Genomic DNA, 22,293 nt, shown 5'->3' with positions numbered 1-22,293 from the left:
GGTCAGCGGGCGGGGACAATCGACAGGCCTGGGATCTGCTGGGGAACATACCACCGACCGCGATCGGCCCCCGACCACAATTTCACACTGGCTGGCCGATTAATGGCCATCCAGCGTGAAATGTGCGCTGAGAAGGTCAGCGCTGCTGGGGTGGGGGCGGGAAGAAGGCGGACGCTGACATCAGCGTGGGCAAATGCTGACAGAAAGCTCCCTGAAGGCAGAGAGCTGCCTCAGGGAGCTGAAGACCTGAAAAGCATTAAATAAAGTTTTTAAAATCAGGAAAAATTATCCAAGCATCACAGTCAGTTACCTGAACATATACATGATAAAAATGCTGTCCATAGATTTTCATTTTTCTTTCATTTAATAATGGAAATCTCATCCTGCCCTTGGATGAGGTTTCATGAAAAATGCAAAGTCCGCCTGGCCGATTCGCCCGTCCGCCAACCAAAAGGTTGGACGGACCATGAAAAATTGGAGACAATTGCACCTTTAATTATCTGAATTGGCCTCAGTGGGCGCACTATCGACTTGTGCGCACGACCGCTAATTGAAATATCACACCAGCGTGGGGTGACGTTGGGACACTCACCTGACGTCGTCTCGTGCAATTTCGCGTCCAATCGGATCGGGTGCGCACCACACGCCGAGCTAAAAATTCTGCCCCAGGAAATTAACTTTTTGGCTTCTCCAAATTTATTGCAGCCTTAGTTTTCCTGACAAACTAAGAAATATGAAAGGAGAAATTTGAAGATGACAGCCTTGTTTCAGAATTTGAAACTTCCATTCAAAAATTATTAAAGATTTTTGAAAAAGGGGCCAATATGCAGACACAATCTGATCATTGTCAGTTGGGGCAAATATTGGTCAAAATTTGCAGTTGGGGAAGAAAAAAAGCCTGACAATTACAAGTAAATTGTTGATTTAAAACCCAGTAGCAAGTGAAAAACCCAACTTTATAAACTACCTAAAACATCAAGAGAAACTTGAAGGTCAGAATTGAAAAAGAACTGTTGCTTGCAGAAAGCAAACTTGCCCAAGTCTTCGATGTGCTGACTGGGAGAGCATCCAATCTGCTGAACGTGGTAACTAACATGAAATCAACCATTGTCAAGGAAAGCACTATATTGTAGAAATAATGCATGTTCGTTAGTTAATTAATTCCAAACAGTAAAGATGTTTGCTATAGTATCTTAAACAATTATATTCTGTACATCTACACGCACATGTGCGTATGTATTATGTGTGTCTGCGTATGCCTTTGTTTATGCATTCATATATATTGAAGGGGACTTATAGCAGGGTTTAGGAGGCCACTAGGAAGGTTTGTCCCTGGAAAGGAAGGATTGAGAAATGTGATGAGAAGGCAGTTAGATGGTTTTATTGGGCCTCTGCATTCTTACTGCAAAATGTTTTTTGTTAAGGCTTATATTTCACGCTTTTCTGCTTAAGCTTCTTTTAAAAGTCAGATGATACACACGCTTAGTTCTTCCCTGCCTACACAGAGGACTCATCCATATTTGAGATCACTTTAGAGGATTCATAAAACCACTGCTGTTCTATCTAAGGGGAAATTTCACATTGGGCTGAATTTTATTCTTCGAACTGAATGACGGGCCGGAAAGCTGGGGCGACCCGTTTTGCCAATTTGTCGGACCCCCAGAAGTATTTTTCGGGATCAGGCATTTAATCGGTTGTTGTTGGGGCTGCTGTTGGGGCTGCTGCCGCTTTAAAGCATGGCCGTCCACACTCCAATAGCTGTCATCCAGTTACAGGGCTCGTGGCCTCTGCTGGAACTGCATCAGGTAAGCAGGTTCTGGGGTCAGGCCCCGGTGAAGAGGAACGTGGTGTTTGGTGAGGGCAGGTGGCACCATTGCTGCAGGGGTGAACAATGCTGCCAGGAAGCCCTCTCTATGAGCCAAAAAGTGCCTGTATAGGAAGGCCCTACCACTAGCCCCTCCCCCGCCCACAGCCTGTTGTTATGTCACTAGGGTTTACCAGGCTGTCTCCACACACATAATGCACCCACCTGCCACTAGTACAATGCCACTGGCTTTGGAAAGAGGCCCTTACATGGGTACTTAAGTGGCCCAATTGGCCTCTGGGTGGGAGGGCCATCTTCCGCCTTCCCCACCACTAGTTAAATGACATGGTGGAAGGAAGATGACAGGCTCTCCAACCCACACTTTCCCTTGCCATTTTCTGACCACCCTGCCTCCCAGCTCGTTGTCATCTTTGCTGTGTAACATCAAAGAGCAAATATAGCCATAAGAAATCAAACACTCCCTTTTCAGAATTACACAGTAACTTTTTGAAACTGAAAGGAAATTATCCTGCTTTGATCCACCTGAAATGGATTACAATTGCCAGAAAAGTCAGAAATTTGCCTTCTAATTTCTTTAGCCTGCTCCAACTCTCATTCTTGCACTTGGCAGTAGCAGGTGTTGGGAGGACCTTGAGAGCCTGGGGTACTGAAATTGTAATGAACACTATTTAAACTTTAACATTGTAGTTTGTAAACTGGCTGTGAAATTTTTCAAGCAGATTGCCAACCATCAACCTGCATCCTGCCACGAGTTTGTTGTCTGCCACTTGACTCCATGCACCTGAGGAACGATAACCAAGTTGACAGGCTTATGGGATGGGTGTTCGTACCTATGACAGTGCTTCTGTTGTGGCTGTCCCCGCTTAGATTAGTTAACCTTGACCAGACCATTGATCAAAATTGGCACCTTCTTGATCCATGTAGTTCATTACCACACTCTTCAATTGCCTAAGCAAAATGGAAATAAAATAAAATAGAAATGTGTTTACACTTGGTTTAATGTAATCATATTAGTATTTTATTCCAGATTGGTCAAATGGAACTTTTTGTGTTGCACAATTATAAATATCAAATACATCACAGTAGATCAGTTGCTTACAGAGATCATTAAAATCTCTCTAATGTGTTATCTGTCACTTATATAAGAGGTGCACGATCAGTGAGTGGAGACTTTGGCCTGAGTGAGACACAGACCGAGTGAGTATATTTGGGAATTTGATTCAAAGCGGGAATCCAGTGCTTAGGGGAAAAGAGATGCTTTAGGTAAGGTTTACTGCAAGAAGTAAAGTGTGCTGAGCCGTAATTTGGTGAAGGGTGGGAGGAGGTGCTTTTTATCTTCTACTCTTTTTCAGCCTCCAGTATTTGATTTCCACTTTGGTGCAGCAGAAGGAGCAGGTAAACCAGTAACTGGTATTAATCGTTTTATCGGTATTGTGAAGTTTACTGGCAGTGTCAAAACCTATTGGGAGGTGTAGGCTTTATTAATTATAATTAAATAATTAGCAATTATTAATTAATTAACATATATTAGAGATGGTAGGGCAGGTGATGTGCTGCAATTGCAGGATGTGGGAGCTTCTGGATACCGGTGAGATCCAGGGCAAACACATATACAGCAAATGTTAGCGGCTGCAGGAACATCGGCTCTGAGTTATTGAGCTGGAGGCCAAGCTGCAGCACATCAGGGAGGGGGAAAGTTACCTGGACACTTTATTCCAGGAGGTGGTCACACCCCTTAGGATAAGGTATTCTGATTTGGTCAGTGGTCAGGGACAGTTGGGTGTGACTGCAAGTGAGGCAGGTAAGGAGACCTAGAGGGCAGGAGTGCAGGAGCCTCAACCCTTGCAGTTGTCCAACAGGTTTGAGGCTTTTTCAGCTTGTTTGGATGAGAGTGGGGACTGCAGGTTTGATGAGCTAACTGGCCATGATACCGTGGTACAGGAAGCCATTCAAGCGAGGGAAATTACAAGGAATGAAGTGGTAGTAGGGGACAGTATATTCAGAGGGATTGACACTGTTCTCTGCAGCAAAGAGCGTGTGTCCAGACGGCTGTGTTGCCTGCCCAGTGCCAGGGTTTGGGACATCGGATCGGGGTTGGAGCGGAACTTGCAGTGGGAGGGGGAGGACCCTCAGTTGTCGTGGTCCATGTTGGTACCAACGACATAGGCAGGACAAAGGAGGAGATCCTACATAGTCAGTATGAGGAACTTGGCACCAAATTAAGAAGCAGAATCTCAAAGGTCATAATCTCTGGATTATTACCTGAGCCATGTGCAAATTGGCATAGGACAAATCAGATTAGGGAGATGAATGCGTGGCTCAAAGACTGGTGTGGGAGAAGTGGATTCCGGTTTGTGGGGCACTGGCGCCAATACTGGGGAAAGTGGGATCTATACTTTTGGGATGATCTACACCTGAACCATGCTGGGACTAGTGTTCTTGTGAGCTGCTTAATTTGGGAAGTAGAGAGGGTTTTAAACTGTGTAGTGGGGGCAAGGGATCAAACTTGGGAAGATGCAGTAAATCAAAGAGTAGAGACATGGCAAAAGGAAAAGGTATTATTATGGGAAATGAAAAACAGACGAAGACAGGAGGGGATAAAGAGTACAAATCTAACAGTAAATCAACAGATGAGACTAGAAGTTATAAAAATAATAAAAGGATAAAACTAAAGGCTGAGTATCTGAATACACAAAGCATTCAAAACAAAACAGATGAACTGAGAACGCAGATAGGAATAAATAAGTACTATTTGATAGCAATTACAGAGACATGGCTGCGGGAGGACATGGATTGGGAACTGAATATTAAAGGGTATAGGGCATTTAGGAAGGACAGGAAGTGAGGAAAAGGTGAAAAGGTGATTATGTTAGTTAATGATGGTATTAGCACAATAGAGAGGGATGACCTAAGTTCAGGAAACCAGGATGTGGAAATGGTTTGGTAGAGATGAAAAATGGTAAAGGCAAGAAGCCACTTGTTGAAGTCGTGTACAGGCCCCCTAACAGTAACCACGTGGTAGGGTGGAGCATAAAGGAAGAAATAATGGGAGCTTGTCAGAAAGGCATGGTGATGATCATGGGAGATTTCAATCTACATTTTATACTGGAAATGTCAGATGGGCAAAGATAGCCTAGATGAGGAGTTCATAGAATTCTTTGGATAGTTTCTTAGAATAGCATGTTCTGAAGCCAACCGGAGAACAGGCTATACTAGACCTGGTATTGCGGAACAAGATGGGATTAATGAATGATCTCATAGTGAAGGCACCCCTAGGTAGCAGCGACCATAATATGATTGAATTTTACATTCAGTTCGAGGGAGAGAGGAGTGGGTCCAAGACCATGTTTTAAAACTTAAATAAGAGCAATTGTGAGGGTATGAAAGCAGACCTGGCTAAAGTGAATTGGCAAATTAGATGAAGGGATAGGTCAATAGAGACGCTGTGGCAAACAATTAAGGTAATATTTCAGAATACACAGAATAGATTAGAAATTAGAATTAATAGTCACATGGAAAAGTTTGGATTGATTCGGAAGAGTCAGCATGTATTTGTTAAAGGAAAATTGTGTCTAACTAATTTGCTGGAGTTTTTTGAAGAAGGAACAGAGATGGTTGATGAGGGCAAGACCGCTGATGTGGCATATATGAACTTCCAAAAGTTGTTTGATACAGTACCACACAACAGACTTGTGAGGAAAGTTACCGGTCATGGAATAAAATGGACAGTAGCAATGTGGATACAAAATTGGCTGAGCGATAGGAAACAGGGAGTAGTGGTTAAAGGGTATTTTTTGGGCTGGAAGAAGGTTTGTAGTGGAGTTCGAAAACCAGAGGGCACAGTTTTAAAGTGTTTTACAAAAGAAGAAAATGCGAGGTGAGAAAAAGCTTTTTCATACAGCGAGTAGTTAGAATTTGGAGTGCACTGCCTGGCAGTGTGGTGGAGGTAGGTTCAACTGAGGCATTCAAGAGGGCATTGGATAATTATCTAAATAGAAACAATGTGCAGGGTTACGGGGAGAAGGCAGGAGAGTGGTACTAAGTTAAAATGCTCAGAGAGCCGGTGCAGACATGATGGGCTGAATGGCCTCCTTCTAAACCGTAACAATTTTTGTGATTCTGTGCGATACATTCCAACGAGTAAGAAAAAGTCCAAGGGGTGGGCACACCATCCATGGTTAAATAGAAAGGTTAATGTTAGCATCAAACTTAAAGAAAAAGCATATGATTGTGCAAAGATAGGTGCAAGGTCAGCAGATTGAACAAAATATAAGGAACAGCAAAAGATGACTAAAAGATTAATAAGGAGGGAAAAATTAGAGTACAATAGAAAGCTAGCCAGAAATATAAAAATAGAAAGTAAGAGTTTCTATAAATATTTTAAAAAGAAAGAAGTTAACAAAGTGAGCTTTGGTCCTGTAGAAAGTGAGTCTGGAGAATTGATAATGGAAAACAAAGAAATGGCAGATGAATTGAACAGGTATTTTGCATCAGTCTTCACTATAGAGAATACAAGTAACATCCCAGAAGCAGCTATAAATCAGGAAATGGAAGAGAGGGGGGACCTCAGGAAAATTACAATCACCGGAGAAGTGGTACTGAGTAAATTGTTGGAGGTACGGGCTGACAAGTGCCTGGGTCCTAATGGGTTTCATCAACCTACCTCATCAATTCTCACCAATCTACTTGTCGTAGATGCATCTGTCCATTGCAGTATTGGTGCGAGTGACCACTGCACAATCCTTGTGAAGACAAAGTCCCTTCTGCAGATTGAGGATACCCTCCATCATGTTGTGTAGCACCCATCCCATCCCAGCCACTGCCTGATTAAGTACAGGGCAGGATGGCTCATGGATGGCCTTCACGATGCCCTCACGATGCCCTCAAGTAGACAATCAGTGTCCCCTTAAGGGCCTTATCCTGCTGCCATTGGTATGTAACCAGTGATGGGCAGAGGAGTCGCCATGCGGGAAGCCTGAAAAGCAAACTCTTGTTGGGTTTGTGTGCGGGCTTCTAGGAGGAAGTCACTCATTCAAAGGCACTCAATGCCTGATTGAGGAACCAGGCGTCGGGAAGGGATGGCCCTTGCCTCTAACACCTCTCCCCACCCTGGAATCCGCAGCCCGCAACCCCATATCCTGCCTCACTCACCTTTAGTCTTGGGTCCCTCTTTGATCCTAGGCCTCTGGTGGGTGCATTGCCAACAGTTGCCACTGCTCTTGGTGGCAGTGCCTGTAGCCAGCCTTTCCCAGGATGGGGTGGGTGGGGGGTAGGAGGTGAAAGGAGGGATTGAGGGCTATCTACCCCTGGGGCGCTCAAACCTGGGGAAGGCCTGATTGTGGCCATGAAAGTACCTCTTAGACACCAACGGAGGTGAGAGGGGGCTTTCACTGGCTCTCAATGTAGTGGGCGAGATGCCCAACACCTGGATTAAACTCCGCCTGTGGTGTTGTTGGGATGTTGTCTAGGACCCACGTAAAAATGACTGATCAATCTATAAGGCAGAATTTTCGGGTTGGCAGGCTGCCGTGAGCGGCGGGCCCGGGAGCGGCCGGGGAACGGACCGCCAACCACAATCGGCCCCCAACTGCCAATTCACGCTGGCTGGCCAATCAACGGTCAGCCAGCGTGAAACGTGCGCTGAAAGGCTCAGCGCTGCTGGGGTGGGAGTGGTAGAAGGGTGAGCGCTGAAGTCAGCATGGGCGAGGGGGATCGTGAAAGGAAAGCTTCCTGAAGGCAGAGAGCTGCCTCAGGAAGCTGACGAATTTAAAATCAATAAAAACAGAATATAAAATCGGGAAAAAAATGTCCATGTGTCAGAATGAGACACCTCAATAAACGGATGATGAAAATTTTTTCAAAATATTTTAATTTTTAAAAAATTAATCATGGAAACCTCATCCTGCCTATGGATAAGGTTTCCTCAAAAATGTAAAGGCTGCCTGGCTCATTTGCCCACCAGCCAACCATAACGATGGACAGGCAGCAAAAAAATCACCGTCAATTGCTACTTTAATGGCCTTAGTAGGCCTCTTAATTGTCGGCGGGTGCGCTGCCGACTCTTAGGCGCACCCGCCAACCGAAATATCGCACGCCATTTCACGCCAAGCGGAAAATTCTGCCCATAAAGTCTCTGTTTTGATTTAATTTTATTACACCACTTGGCTTGGTATGAAACCTGACCATTTAATTGTCACAATAGGCAAGGTATAATCAATTCCGATAAATTGAACACTCTAAACCTGGCAGAAAGTCAATAATGTTTTACATATTGCTGCATCTACTTTTAGATGGTTTACCAAGAAATGTTTCTGAAACACTGTTCTTTGTGTAAATTTCAATGCGACTCAAAAGTGATGAAAAGCCACAGCCTGAACATTTCGCATATAGCAGAAAATTATACAAATTGAACATAATCCCAAGTACTAGTATGACACTTTTATGCTGACAGTAAGGTCTGGGATGTATTTATAAAGTAATAGTAATTCATGGTTTGAGGGAAATGGGATTGTAGAAAATATTTCACTTATTACCAAGGCCACTGATTTTGTTGTTTTCAGGGAATGAAAGGACAGAATTGAGCAACTTGAGCAGAAAAATACCAATTTAAAAATCCACATAAACTTTGAAATTGTTAATTCAGTCACTAACAAAAATGATTCTAAATTGATGGTCACAGAATGCAGGGACACGAAATGCAACAATTGAGCATATATGTCCCTGTCTCATAATAACAACAGTAATGAACATTTTAGAATTTGAGAGTAATATGTGGTAATATCAAATTGTCAAATTAGTTTTCTTAATTGATGGTAGTGAAGACATTGCTTAAAAAGGACAACTTGAGCATTGATTAAATCGTATTGGTCTAATAACTTAATTCCATCAATCAATCATAGTTAACTTTTAACTTGAAGAAAACATAATTAGTTTCACCAATAGTTTAATTATTTAAGTGAGTAGAAATATTGCAATAAAAATGGCAGAATAAACAGTATTTCCATTTATAAAAATGTATTCCCAAACCTAAGATTAAATGTGAATAGAACAGTAAAATATCTACAGTTAGGTACTTGAAGCTCATGTCCTAGCCTAGATTTATTTTAATTAATTAAAACTCTTGTGTTCCCCTCTAGGGAGTTTGATGTTGGATTACACCGTTGGCTGTTAAGGTAAAGTACAGGATTTTTAAATTTATTTTTTCCAAGTTGGTAAACCATGTTTCTATAACTGCTCTTTTCCTTTGTTGCATCTAGAGAATTCTAAATATCAGCATTTTATTATGATTTCATCTGACAGTGTGATGCCTAACAACTCCTAATATATTACAGTAATTAACTCAAAGTGTACTTTTCAGTCAGTTGCTTGACAAGCAGCACTTTGGATCCCTCAGGGCATAGTGTTGGATGCAATTCTTTATCAAATAAAATTATTAATTTAATAAAATGCATTTTTAAAGACCATGTAAATATATTTTTAGTATTTCTATGATTAAGTTTTGATAGGAGCATTTATTTTTTAAATTGTAAACTTGCTTGTCGAGAAGTTTTCCCTAATGTATGCTTTTAGGACAGGTCAATGAACATAGTTCACACTGCACTTCACTAGGATTAAATTGACTTGAGTCCATTGGTTTACACTGACCTATTATGTCAGCAGATTCCTGCAGGGCTGCATGATGATACTTTGGCCTGTATTTCAGTACTGATGTTGTCTTTTCCTGTTGAGATATTTGTCAGCTGATTTCCTGTAATCCTGAAAGATGGGTTTTATTTGAAGTCCTAAATTTGTCCTTGTAAAAGGAACACATGGTTCCCAACCTTTATTTGAGAATTCCTCTTGGAAAACCAGATTATTTAACTTATCTATATTATATGTGAGTTCCTACACTCTTGAAAATTACATTATATGTGCTGGACTTTTATTATTCCTGGTGCCAAGCTGAATGCTGACAGATAATTTACTTATATTTTTGAGTATTTATCTTCTCATGTTAAGATTCTTTCTGCCTTTTATTCCCTACTTCTCTCATGGATTGCATACACTCTGTGCCCAAGAAGGTAAGTAGGAGAGCTACTCTTAAGTCACTACCAATAATACTCTTGAGGGACCACCAGGAGGAATTCAAGAGTGCTTCCTTGAGACTCTTTATTCAATTTGCTCTCCTTTCTGCAGAGAGCTACTTGGCTCCCATTCAGCATCTACCAACCCGTAGCATTGCTGATACTTTTAACACATGAAGTGGGGGAACCAAGCCTTTCTTGCATTTTTCAGTAGTACCATACATTGATATTGCAATCAATTTTGCTAAAATAGTAACACCAATGACTTGCATTTTTATTTGACCTTTAGCTAAAAACCTGTGACTATGCACATTATCTTGGACAAATTGGAGTTGATGGACAGTGATAGTGGGAATCCAACAAGGCAGACATTGAAGAATGCAAGCCCATAGGTGAGAATAGTATTAGGTTATTAGTGATGTCTTGGCTGATGTGAGGACGTGGTAGGTGTGCAACTTGAAGTAAGTGATCCTGTTTCATCTCACCAAGGTCTGATTCAACTTTGAGTGAGTGACTAGAAATGGTGATGGAGCCAGGTGGAAAGGTGTGAAGCTCAAAATGGGGAGACAAACTAAGAGCTACTGTATTTGATGTTCAGGTGAAGGAAATTTTATGGCCAATTTTTAACCCCTACTCCCTTAATACCACCCTACTTCACCATCCCCCCACACCCCCCAGCCAGGCTTTGGTACTCTTCATGCACTCCACCATTTTAACCAACTTGTTTGAGGCTATGTGTCGGAGACCTGCCCCAGGCAAGTGGACAGCTAATTAACATTTCTGTCCCGCTTTATTTTAACTCACATGGTCTACAGGCTAAGGCAAAGTCCAACTACCCTGGACATAACTCAGGAGAAGAGCAGAAAGAGGCCTCTGCAGCTGGATCTGCTGAAGCAAGGAGGGATGTGCCTTACCACTGCTCCTCAAAGCTACCACAGCACTGATTTTCTTTTCACAGCACTTTCAGTCTGTAATGGGGAAGCCGTCAGCCGCATCTCGCAGTATGCAGTTGACATCTGCATTTAAGCATTTGACTAATGTTCTAGATTCTAATGTCGCTTTCCTCACTGAGCTCAGCAGTCTGTCTATAAGGGAGTTTGCAGTAGCTGCTTGTTTATTTTGTGTTCGGGCTTTGATTGACTGCAAATGTGGCCATTAAGGCATCAGAGCATGAAGCAACAACATTCGTCAACAGAAAATGTTACCACATCAATGTCGCATCAGTTACAGAAACACCATCATCCAGGTCTACACAAAGCACCCCTGAAGCAACCATTATGCTTTTATTCTCAGAAACTCGGCCATCCCCCGTTCTTCAATCTTAGGAAGAGCACATGATTAAACTGCTGAAGTTGAGGTTCATATGCCTGAACAACTCTGGGTGTGAGATGGGTGGTGGAGGGCTCCCTGCAACATTCTCCAGATATAGACTATAATTTTACCACACCTTTGGCGATGGTCTTCGAGGCAGGAATGCTGGCAAAATTGTGCAGTAAGGTTTTCAGGAGACTGCCTTTCCATTTTGCCAGGATGGGAATAATGGGAGATGAGCTGCCTGGAGGGAGCCCAATTGAGCCACTTAAATGATCAATTAAATGCCACTTCCTGCCTGCCTCCGCAAGCATTTTGCATGTGTCGGGGGTGGGGGGGCCGTTGGGGGTGTGGTGGGGAGTGTCGCTGCCATATGGGGAGACAATCCAGTGAAACCTGTCAGCTTTCCAGCAGCCTCCAGGGTTTGGCCCTTTTTGGGCATTCCATGGCCCATGAATAAAGCCCCCTGGCATCAATGGCTGCCCCTGTGACAATGGTGCCACCGCTCCGCTAAGACATCCAGTAGTAGGCATCCCCTGACCTTATTTATTTTTCTTTGAGGGAGCCCTGGACAAGAACAAACACAAACACAAACACAAGAGCTCAAGAATTAGGAGCAGGAGTTTAAGTCAGCTTTGAACATATTCAATGACCCAATCGCCACTGCTTTCTGGGAAAAGGAGTTCCACAGACTAATGACTCTCTAAGAGGAAAAAATTCTCCCTATCCCATTCTTAAATGGGAGACCCCTAACTTTTAAACTGTGTCCCCTGGTTCTAGACTCCCCACCAGAGGAAACATCCTCTCAGCATCCACCCTGTCAAGTCCCCTCAGGAACTTATATGTTTCAATAAGATCACCTCTTGTTCTTCTAAACTCCAATGGGTATAGCTGAAACCTACTCAACCTTTCCTCATAACTCTTTCGTCCCAGGAATCAGTCGAGTGAACCTTCTCTGAACTGCATCTAAGGCAATTACATTCTTTCTTAAGTAAGGACTTAAGTAAGTAACTGTACGTAGTACTCCAGATGTGGTCTCATTACATCCTGCACAACTGTAGTGTAACTTTCTTTCTTTTATACTTGATTCCCCTCGCAATAAACACCAACATTCTGTTTGCATTCCTAATCACTTGCTGTACCCGCATACTAACATTTTGTGATTCATGTACCAGGATACCCAGATCCCTCTGTATCATAGAGTTCTGCAGTCTCGCTCCATTTAGATAATAGTTGAGTATCCTTTATCCCGGTAAATCCAAAAACTGCACTTTTTTGAACTTCACCAACCTTTAGCGCGGGAAGTCCAGTTGTTTGCACTGTTTACCTTGTGATTTTTATAATGAATATGTCAAAAAGAAACTTATTACAGGTACCCTATGTTTATTGTTCAGTGATGCATCTTACTTTTTTTTGCCATTTTATTTACTTTAGACTATAGCTAGCCTAGGTTTAGGCTATTGTAAGTTTATATGCGATATCCGAAAAGCAAAATTATCTGAAATCTGAAATGCAATCGACTCAGAGGGTTTAGGATAAAGGATACTCAAACTGTAATATGTTTCTTTTCTATTCTTCTTGCCAAAGTGAACAAGTTCACATTTCCCCACATTTTACTCCATCTGCCAAATTTTTGCTCACTCACTTAACCTATCTAATCCCTCTGTAGGTCTTTGTCTTCTTGACAACTTAATTTCCTACCTATCTTTGTATCATCAGCAAATTTAGCTACCATACCTTCAGCCCCTTCATCCAAGTCATTGATATAGAATGTAAATTGTTGAGGTCCCAGCACTGAGCCCTGTGGCACTCCACTAGTAACAGCTTACCAACCCAAAAATGACCTATTTATCCCTATTCTCTGCTCCCTTTTAGCTAACCAATCCTCTCTTGGTGCTAATACGTTACCCCAAAACCATGAGCTCTTATTTTATGAAGTAATTTTTGATGTGGCACCTTGTCAAGTGGAAAGTTTGGAAATCCAAGTACACCACTTCTACAGGTTCCCCTTGTTCCATAACAAAAACAGAATTACCTGGAAAAACTCAGCAGGTCTGGCAGTATCGGCGGAGAAGAAAAGAGTTGACGTTTCGAGTCCTCATGACCCTTCAACAGTTTTTTGTTTTTATCCCCTTGATCCATGTTGCTTGTTTCTTCCTCAAAGAATTCTAATAAATTCTATTAAAAGGCAGTTTCAGAACGGCCCAGCACAATCAATACTCTGAGCTGCCGGCCCTCTGATTGACCGGGTGATCATCCTTAATAGGGACTTAATTGGCTACCACTGGGAATATGCTTCTCTGGGTCTCCCCGCTCACCTAAGCATGGTTGCCTCTGCTTTTGGCCCTGTTGTGGGATCTCAGTAGTCTGTAGTGTGGCATAAGTTGTTCTGGTCTGCTGCAGTATTCCATTACAGACAAACCTATGTGGAGGAAGAAAAAACAACAGTCATCATCAGTCATCCTTATTTGGAGGAAGGAGATGAAGCAGCAGAGAAAGGAGAGCCACATTGGAACTTTGCAGCTGGGAAATATTAGAAATCTGCTCACAGCTCAATGATTCCACTGATATACTCCACCATGCCCTGAAGACTTCACAAGGAGCCTCTCTGCGTAACAGTCCTTGACAGATCCTTCACTAGTCACTTTGTTTTGCATTAATGAACATTAAAAACATTCAGACAACTTCTATATCAATGACATTCTAACATACTAAACCAAAGTCCCAAAAGCTCTCAATTTAATTGTATGAATGCAATTGTCTTCTGTTCATTTTTCACCCAGATGAAAAACCTATAGTGCTTTTCTCTAAAGAAGGTTTCCTAACTCCTACAATTTGCTCTGTGACTGGCCTGAACTGGTGGAAGCCTGCTGTTTCACATGGATCCTCAAGATGCTTGTGCCTGTAAAGACCTGGGCCTGAATTTTTTGGATGGCGGGGTCTTGCTACCTGCCACCCGAAGAGTCAGTGGGGAACACCATCCCCACCGACTCTGAGTGCCCCGCAGCCATTTCATGCTCAAATGAACATTAAGTGGCTGCAGGCAGGACTTCTCTCCCTCACTGAGGATGTGCTGTATTGTCGGAAGTCCCATCATTTGAATGAGATGTTAAACTGATCCTGTTCACCTTCTCAAGTGGAATCCAGGACAATACTTCAAAGAAGAGCAGGGGACTTTTTGTAGTGGCCTGGCCAAAATTTATCTCTCAATCACCATCACTAAAGCATGTTATCTAGCTATTCATCTCCTTGCTGTTTGTGTGATCTTGCTGTGTGCAAATTGGCTGCCATGTTTCCTACATTGGAAAAGCTACTACATTTAAAAGGTACTTTTTGCTGCCTGTAAAGCAGTTTGGAATGCCTTGAGGTCATAAAAGGCGCAATATAAATACGAGTTCCTTCTTTGTCTGTGAGGAAAGAAAAGGAAGTGTTCAGTGAGCAAAGGAAGTGTTATTAGTGTGCCCTTATAAGCTGAAGGATGTGATGGATTTTGTAAAGTAACCAACTAGCATTATCCAGGTTACCAGTGCAATTACCTTTAAGTTGTTTAGATTTCTGAAAATACACAAAATTTCAGTTACATAGTTGGGGGACAGAGCTATGAAAATTAGCTTTTGACTGTTACTGATGCTGGACAACGGTAGAAGAGTACAAAAGTTGCAAGAAAAATATGGAGTGACATTAGTGATGGCATGAGGCCCTTACTACATAATTTGTTCTTTTTTTTGTGCTGTTCAAGGATCCCATTATAATGATGCACGCCTCCGTGAAGATCTGGGCAAATAACCCAAAGTTTCCTCTATTCAATTTATACCTGTTTCTATTCTGATCTTGCTGAAGATAAAGTCAGCATCCAGCTTTCCTGCATTGTGTGTCGACAGTGGAACATACAAACGGGCATAAAACAAGCAAAATGTGCCACCACTAGGAGTAATAGTGAGTGAGCTGCTGCCTCCTTCAATTGAGTTTCACTCTCAGCCTTCTGCCTCTACTGTTCCTCTTCCATTATAATGCAGAACATAGCTATGCACAATAGGAAGGCAATTCCTTGTCTGGAGACTGACAGCACTATGGTTATGTGTAGTGTAAAACTGGAATAAATTTGATATGAGGAAAGTTTCTTACAAAAGAGGTAGTATGCCATTCATTACCGTAGTTATGCCGAGAAGTTCCAGGAAATTCCAGGCCATGTTTTATTTTTAGGCAGTAGAAAATATTATTCAATGGTCATTGGATTCATTGTTTAAAATAAAAATGTTTGTCGAAAGCTTCTTAATATTTAAATGGTTGTTGTACCTAGCATTAATTTGCAATTGTGAATATATCAGTTGCTTCTCTGTGGTGAAAAACTGAAATAATTAAATTGCAATCAAAAAGAAATTATCCAACTTGATTTAGGAGGTAAAATTACCTCTTAGATTACTTTGTACAGCAGTCTCCTTAAATGTTTTGCTTGTAAAACATTCTAAATATTATTAAGTAACAAGTAAGTCAGTTTCATAACACAATATTAATGTCCAAAGTAAATAAAACAAAGTTACTTTCCACTGTTAAGAACAGTTTTATGTTTAATTTCCTTGCTCATTTCTGCCAAAATATGAAACCCAAAATCCTCTGTTGCTTATTTGCATAACTCTATACCCATGCAAGTTTCCTTCATTTATAGCTGTGACATGCTAAGTTACGCCCACATGTTTCATGTACAGCATTGACCAAAGTCATTTGATATCCACATAACAACGAGTTCTGGAGCTTTATAGTGATTCTATTTGATAGAAAAATCATGTCGCCATGGATGTGCCATAATGACTCTATGACTGACTCTGTGGAAATATTATTTGTGCAATATAAGTGGTCAGGGTTGAATAATGCATACTGTAATGTTAGATATCATGAATTGTTTCTTTGATTTAAAAAAAAAGAAATTATATGCAGTTTCACATTCTTGGAAGTGCTGTTTGTGACACAATACCTTCTGGTAACAAATTTGCCGGCCAGCTTAACATGACCAACTGATTCAATTATGATCATTAATACCACTCCTAGACTAATTGATTTATAAAATTCAATTATTATTTATTATATGATGCTTTAACGCATCATGGAAAAGATCTTAGCTAAGAGAATTATTTTTGGGATATTATTACTAAGGCAAATCCAGCTGCCATTCTTTATCAGCAACATTCTACAATTACTTTTTTTGTTTTGGTGGTATGGTTTAAGGAGTAAAGTTGACCAGCATGTTAGAAGAATTTTCTACCCCTTTTCAAATAATGCAATTACATTTTTAATGTACAGAAAAATAGGACCTCAGTGTCTCATCCAAAGGACCTCAGACAGTATAGTGTAGCACTCCCTCAGTACTATGTTAGTCAACAGCAACTTGAATTTAGATGACTCCTCTAACATTGTTAAAGGTTGCAAGTCACTTCATAGGAGTATAATGAAACAAAAATTGACACCAAGCTATATAAAGAGGTACTGGGGCAGATGAGCAAAAGCTTAGTCAAAGAGTTCGATTTTAAGGGGTATAATAAAGGAAGAAAACGATGTAGGGGTGCCTAGGGATAAATTCCAGAACTTAAGACCTCGACAGCCAAAGGCATGGCTGCCGATGGTGGAGCGATTATAATCAGGGACGCAGAAGAGGGCAGAATTGGGGGAAGCACAGATATCTTTGAGGGTTGTAGACCTGGAGGAGGCTACAGAGATTGGAGGAGTTGGGGGCGGGTGGGGGCGGCGGTGGCAGCAGTGGTGGTGGGTGTGGGGAGGGTGATACGAGTCCATGTACTAATTTGAAAACGAGGATGTGAATTTTAAAATTGAGGCTCTGCTTTACCCATTCTCAGTGGTAGGGCAGTGAGCACAGGGGTGATGTGCAAACAGAACTTGGTGTGATGTTGTAGAGGTGGCAGCTGGTAGTCTGAGCAATGGCATGGATATGTGGTCAGAAGCTCCTCATGAAATCAAATATGGCACCAAGGTGTGATCACTCCAATCAGATTAGATTATGCATTCAATTCTGACATTGAACCAGAAACCAAACCTTCTGATGTTCAGCTTGTTCTGAAATTAGTTATTTAAGCTGAGAATCATACTGAGGCCAAGGTAACAGTTAATTTAATAACTACATCCAACTGGGCAAAACAACGATTAAAAATCACTAAAATGTGAAAACTTTATCTGACAGTTTGAGAGCAATAATTATGTCTACTGAAGATCATCCTATATATTTGCAGGAATTTTCTACCTGATTGAATTTTTGGTTGATTTTATTTGCAAATGCTTATGTAATTTAAATAAGTAAATATATTACCTTCACTATTAATTAAACTACCTACTGTTACTTCAAGAAATGTAACTGGCACTTTAAGCGTAAGTATATGGATATGGCAAATTAGGGCACAGCATTCCAGTATAGAGAATCATCTTTGATTCAGCTAAAAATACAAAAATGTTGGCCTTGGCAGAATGTCAATATATCTTGCTGATTTAAGCATAAAGATTTCCTTGGTTCACCTATTTTGATGATCAGTACAGTGTATCAGTCCATTCATCCAATTTCTTAAGAACACACACTCTTATCTTGAAAAGTATTGTGACAGGGTAGACGCAAACAAATCTGCATTGGAGCCCTAATGTGAAGATATTAAAATTAATATAATAGAGGAAAAAAATTAAAATCTGCATTTTATTTAAAACAACAGTTCATGTCTCTGTACACTTTCTACCAGTACAATTTGAAATAAAATCCTAACAATGGGGTCAACTTTATGTTCCTCTCATCATGCAATCTGATCACCGGGCTCCCAGAAAGTTTTTTTTAACTAATATTTTTTCTTCTTGCCCGGATTTCCAACTTTCAAATAAGAAATTAAATGAAATTTTAAAAATAACACATTTCACAATTACATGTTAAATGCCTTCATTGATTATTTGTTGTATCTGTTAATACCATCATTAATATTTTAATTAAAGGCTTCAGTCTCTCTTAAAAAGCCTGGACTTGGACCTGATAATCTTACCCAGAAGTGTGATTCTGTGAATTGTGCATTTCTTAGGATACATTAGTACTATTCAGTCCATTGTACTGTTGGAATATTTTTCTTTAACCTCTGTTGGTGAATTTTGAAAAAATGAGGACAAATTTTAAAAGCTTTATTAAGATGAAATATATGTGCCTTCTGAAGAAAAAATCGGGTTGGTATTTCTGGATATGTGTATATTTTGTGAATGAGGTAAAATGGCAATACAGTAATTGCAAAGTGATTGCAGCTTTTGTCTTGTGTTGTATAAACTGCAGAAAGAGAGATCTGTGCTCAGAGGCCAAGTGAAAGGGGGAGAGTCCTGCCTGCTTCTTTTAAAATATTAATTTTCCAAAAATATTTATTAAATTTTGACACATCTATTTTTCTCACCTGCTTTGAACATAAGGACATAAGAAATAGAAGCGGGAGAATTCCAAACAGCCAGTCGAGCCTGCTCCACAATTCAATATGATCTTCGGCTGGTCTCCGGCTTCAACTCTACTTTCCTATCTACTCCCCATGATTCCTGAGAGACAAAAAATCTAATTAATCTCAGTCCCAAATGATTGGCCTCTTATCCTGAAACTGTGGCCCCTTGTTCTAGATTCTCAGCCAGGGGAAACAATGTCTCGGTATCTACCCTGTCAGACCCCTTCATAATCTGGAATGTTTTGATGAGATCACCTCTAATTCTTCTAAACTCCAGAGAACAGGAACATAGGAAAATAGGAGCAGGAGTAGGCTTTTCAGCCCCTCGAGCCTGCTCCGCTGTTCAACTAGACCTCAGCTAATTTCCTACCTCAATGCCACTTTCTCACGCTATCCCCATACCCCTTGATGTCATTAGTATCTAGAAATCTATCGATCTCTGTCTTGAACATTCTCAATGATTGGGCTTCCACAGCCATCTGGGGTAGAGAATTCCAAAGATTCACTACCCTCTGAGTAAAGAAATTCTTTCCCACCTCAGTCCTAAATGGCTTGCCCCTTATTCTGAGACTGTGTCACCTTTTTCTAGACATCCCCAGCTAGGGGAATCTTCTTGTCTGCATCAACCCTGTCCAGCCCCTTAAGAATTTTGTGAGTTACAATCAGATCACCTCTCAATATTCTATACTCCTCAGAATACAGGCCTAGACTCCTCAATTTCTCCTCATAGGACAGTCCTGGCATCCTAGGAAGTAGTCTGGTGAACCTCCGATGCACTCCCTCTATGGAAAGTATATTCTTCCTTAGGTAATGGGCAATACTCTATGTGCGGTTTAACCAAGGTTCTATGCAACTAATTTAAGACATCTTTACTTCTGTACTCAAATCCTCTTGCTATAGACGCAATTTACTCAGCCTTTCATCATAGAAAAACCCTGTCACCCCATGACCAATCTAGAGAACATTTCTTGTACTGCCTCCAATGCAAGCATATACTTCCTTAAATAAGGAGGCATGGTTTGGCCACCCTGCCATTTAGCTATTTTAGCCGGCAGACATAAAGATATCGTATGCATCTGGAAGCTAACCTCTTGGCCCTCTTCAGCTTTTCCACAACTCATTCCATGCTCCTCCACAGGCTCTCCTTAATCAGCCCACTTATGGCACTACCCTCTTCTGGTTCCATTCCTACTTGTCTCCACAGTCAGTGTATTTGCAATGGCTTTTCCTTCCATGCCCACACAACCAGTCCCTCAGTATGTCTGTAGCTGCATCTTTTTTCCTTTCCTATTCCTTTTAGCATCTTAGTTACTTTCATCAATAGAGGGTCAGCCTCCATAAGGTTGACCAACTCCTGATGAAAAATTTAAGGGACACCTTGGCATCGATGCGAACTTGTAAGAACAGGGAGAGGATGGGTGCTGGCAAATCTGTAAGAATGGGCTTGCAGGCTCGCAGGCTTGGTCATGGTCCCCTTGGAGACTCGCTGATTGCCCCCAAGCGCATGTTAAGACACTTCCGGGGCCAACACATGCACAAAAAAACTGGTCAACACAAGCACAAATTGAAGACTGACCGAAGCATGAGCAGACAAAGACTAGTCGACGCAAATGAATTTCAGGACAAAATGCATCCTGGGAAGGCATGACCCAGGACACGGGACAAAAGGCCCAATTACAGGACAGCCCTGGACGGTGGTCACCCTGGCTTCCTTGCATGTTACAGATGATGCAGTATACTCACTGTCATTGCTGTCACCTTTTGATTCTATGGGTGGAATCATCTCAGAATTGCACTAAGTGCAGTAGCGGGCGGGAAAAATAAAGTTGGCTGCAATGACGGGGTTTCATGCTATATCCTTCCAATCCCACCTCATTACTCATGCATTCCCGATTAACATGCCGTTTCAATGGCATGCGGGCTCTCATCCACCCCCACCATGCCGTCACCTCGCAGCTTCATCACGCTGGGCACCATATTTAAAATGTAGCTCTGGGCACATCTCTCAGTGCTTCCAGTGCTGCACAGAAGATAAGGTCCCAAAATGTGAGAAGACTGCAGCCCCCAAGTTTAGTGACACGTCCCTTGAGTACCTTTTGAATGCCATGGAGGCTGCCGTGATGTCCTCTACCTCCGCTCTGGCCGTAGGAGGACCACCAACATCACCAATTCGGCTTGGGAGTTAGTGGCAGTAGTGGTCAACACCCTGCAAAAGAGGACAGCCATCCAGTGCTGCTAGAGGATGAATGATCTCCTCTGTTCCACCAATGTAATTCACTTTCCTCATCACTTCCAACTCTCACAATCACAAACCCATCACACATCCACAGGGATCTCACTCACTGCCAGTTCAAGGGACATCACCATTCACTCCCTCACACACACCTTCATTGTCCTCATCCTGCCCATGGGACCACTCACCACCCACACATGCCAGGCATACTTGTCATCTGGCCTGGCAGGCATCCTGCTTACACTCTCCCCATCTGTATTCATGCAGGACAAGCTGGCACACAACAAGAGGGAGAGGTCACAGACTGGTGGAGGAATGCCTGACATCAAGGTCCTCACACTCTTTGAAAATGGAGTCATCAAGCTGGCCGGCGATGATCTGGACTGATCCTGTGCTGACAGTGAGGTCAATGGTGCTCTACTCAGTGAGGATCCAGCAGTGCAACATCCATCAGACAACCATGCTGTGAGTCACTTCCCTAGCCATGCACTAATTATCTCCTTGATTTTGCAGGCACATCTGGAAGATAGCCGATGGAGTCCATGACCCAGGGCCTCCAATCAAGCTCCGAAGAAACTTCTGAACAGGAACCTGAAAGCACCTTCATTGAAGACCTGTCACAGCGAATACCCACACCCTCCACCAGCGCAGAGACACACTTGGTGGGACCTAGCTTTACAGTAGCCTCGGGATCAAAATCTGGTGAGCACATCGCACTGTCTGATCGACAGCAGGCGGCGGCAGGGACTCCCCAGGTCTCGGGCAATCGGAGGACTGCTGGAGATGAGAGGTCTGCTGAGTCTGAGTCAGATGATGAGCCCCTGGACTCGGTTATACCTCAGTTGCTGGAGCTGCAAAGACAAGCTCGGGAACATCAGGAAGGGATGTCCACTGCACTCCTCAGATTGCAAGGCACGATGGAGGACTCTATCCACCTTCAGGTTGAGGTGATAGCGCTGGCATGCCAATGCACAAAGTCAACACTGGTAGGATGGCAGCCGTCATGGAGACCTTGGTCCAGGATGCCACTCCTGCACTGCTGCGTGGGCTGAGCGCCATCGCTGACGCCACAGTCGGCCTCCAACAGTGTGTATGTGAGAGGGGTGCAGAGCAGCTCGATCTCACTCCAGCTTCCCCTTCTCCTCAAGGAATCAGCAAGGGACCCTTGGGCACCCATTGGGAGGAGGCCCAGCAGCAGCTCAACACCCGGGGCCATCTACCAGGTGACTCAGGAAGTGTCCGGTCCATCTTTCTCCCTGTGACCTCAGCAGCTCCAGCTCTACAGGCCAAGGAGGGTGCCACTGCCACACAGCAGGACCCCGAAAGTAGGCTGGGGCCCTCTGGGTCTCAGCCCTTCAGACGACGCCCGCCAAGATCATCACAGTACCAGTATCACATACCAGT

General features: G+C 42.4%; 1 protein-coding gene across 3 annotated transcripts in view; it reads left to right on the top strand.

The window, feature by feature from the left end:
• Nucleotides 1-22,293, top strand: part of hhat (hedgehog acyltransferase) — a 346,318-nt gene that overhangs the window by 65,866 nt on the left and 258,159 nt on the right. For all 3 annotated transcript variants that reach the window (XM_078557118.1, XM_078557117.1, XM_078557119.1), the window contains exon 8: nucleotides 8,962-8,997. In XM_078557118.1, the coding sequence (XP_078413244.1) occupies nucleotides 8,962-8,997 (36 nt within the window). The remainder of the gene's footprint in view (nucleotides 1-8,961; nucleotides 8,998-22,293) is intronic.

Source organism: Cetorhinus maximus, chromosome 14 (assembly GCF_964194155.1).
Source record: "Cetorhinus maximus chromosome 14, sCetMax3.hap1.1, whole genome shotgun sequence".
Lineage (NCBI taxonomy): Eukaryota > Metazoa > Chordata > Chondrichthyes > Lamniformes > Cetorhinidae > Cetorhinus > Cetorhinus maximus.
This window is presented reverse-complemented; position numbering and strand designations above follow the sequence as displayed.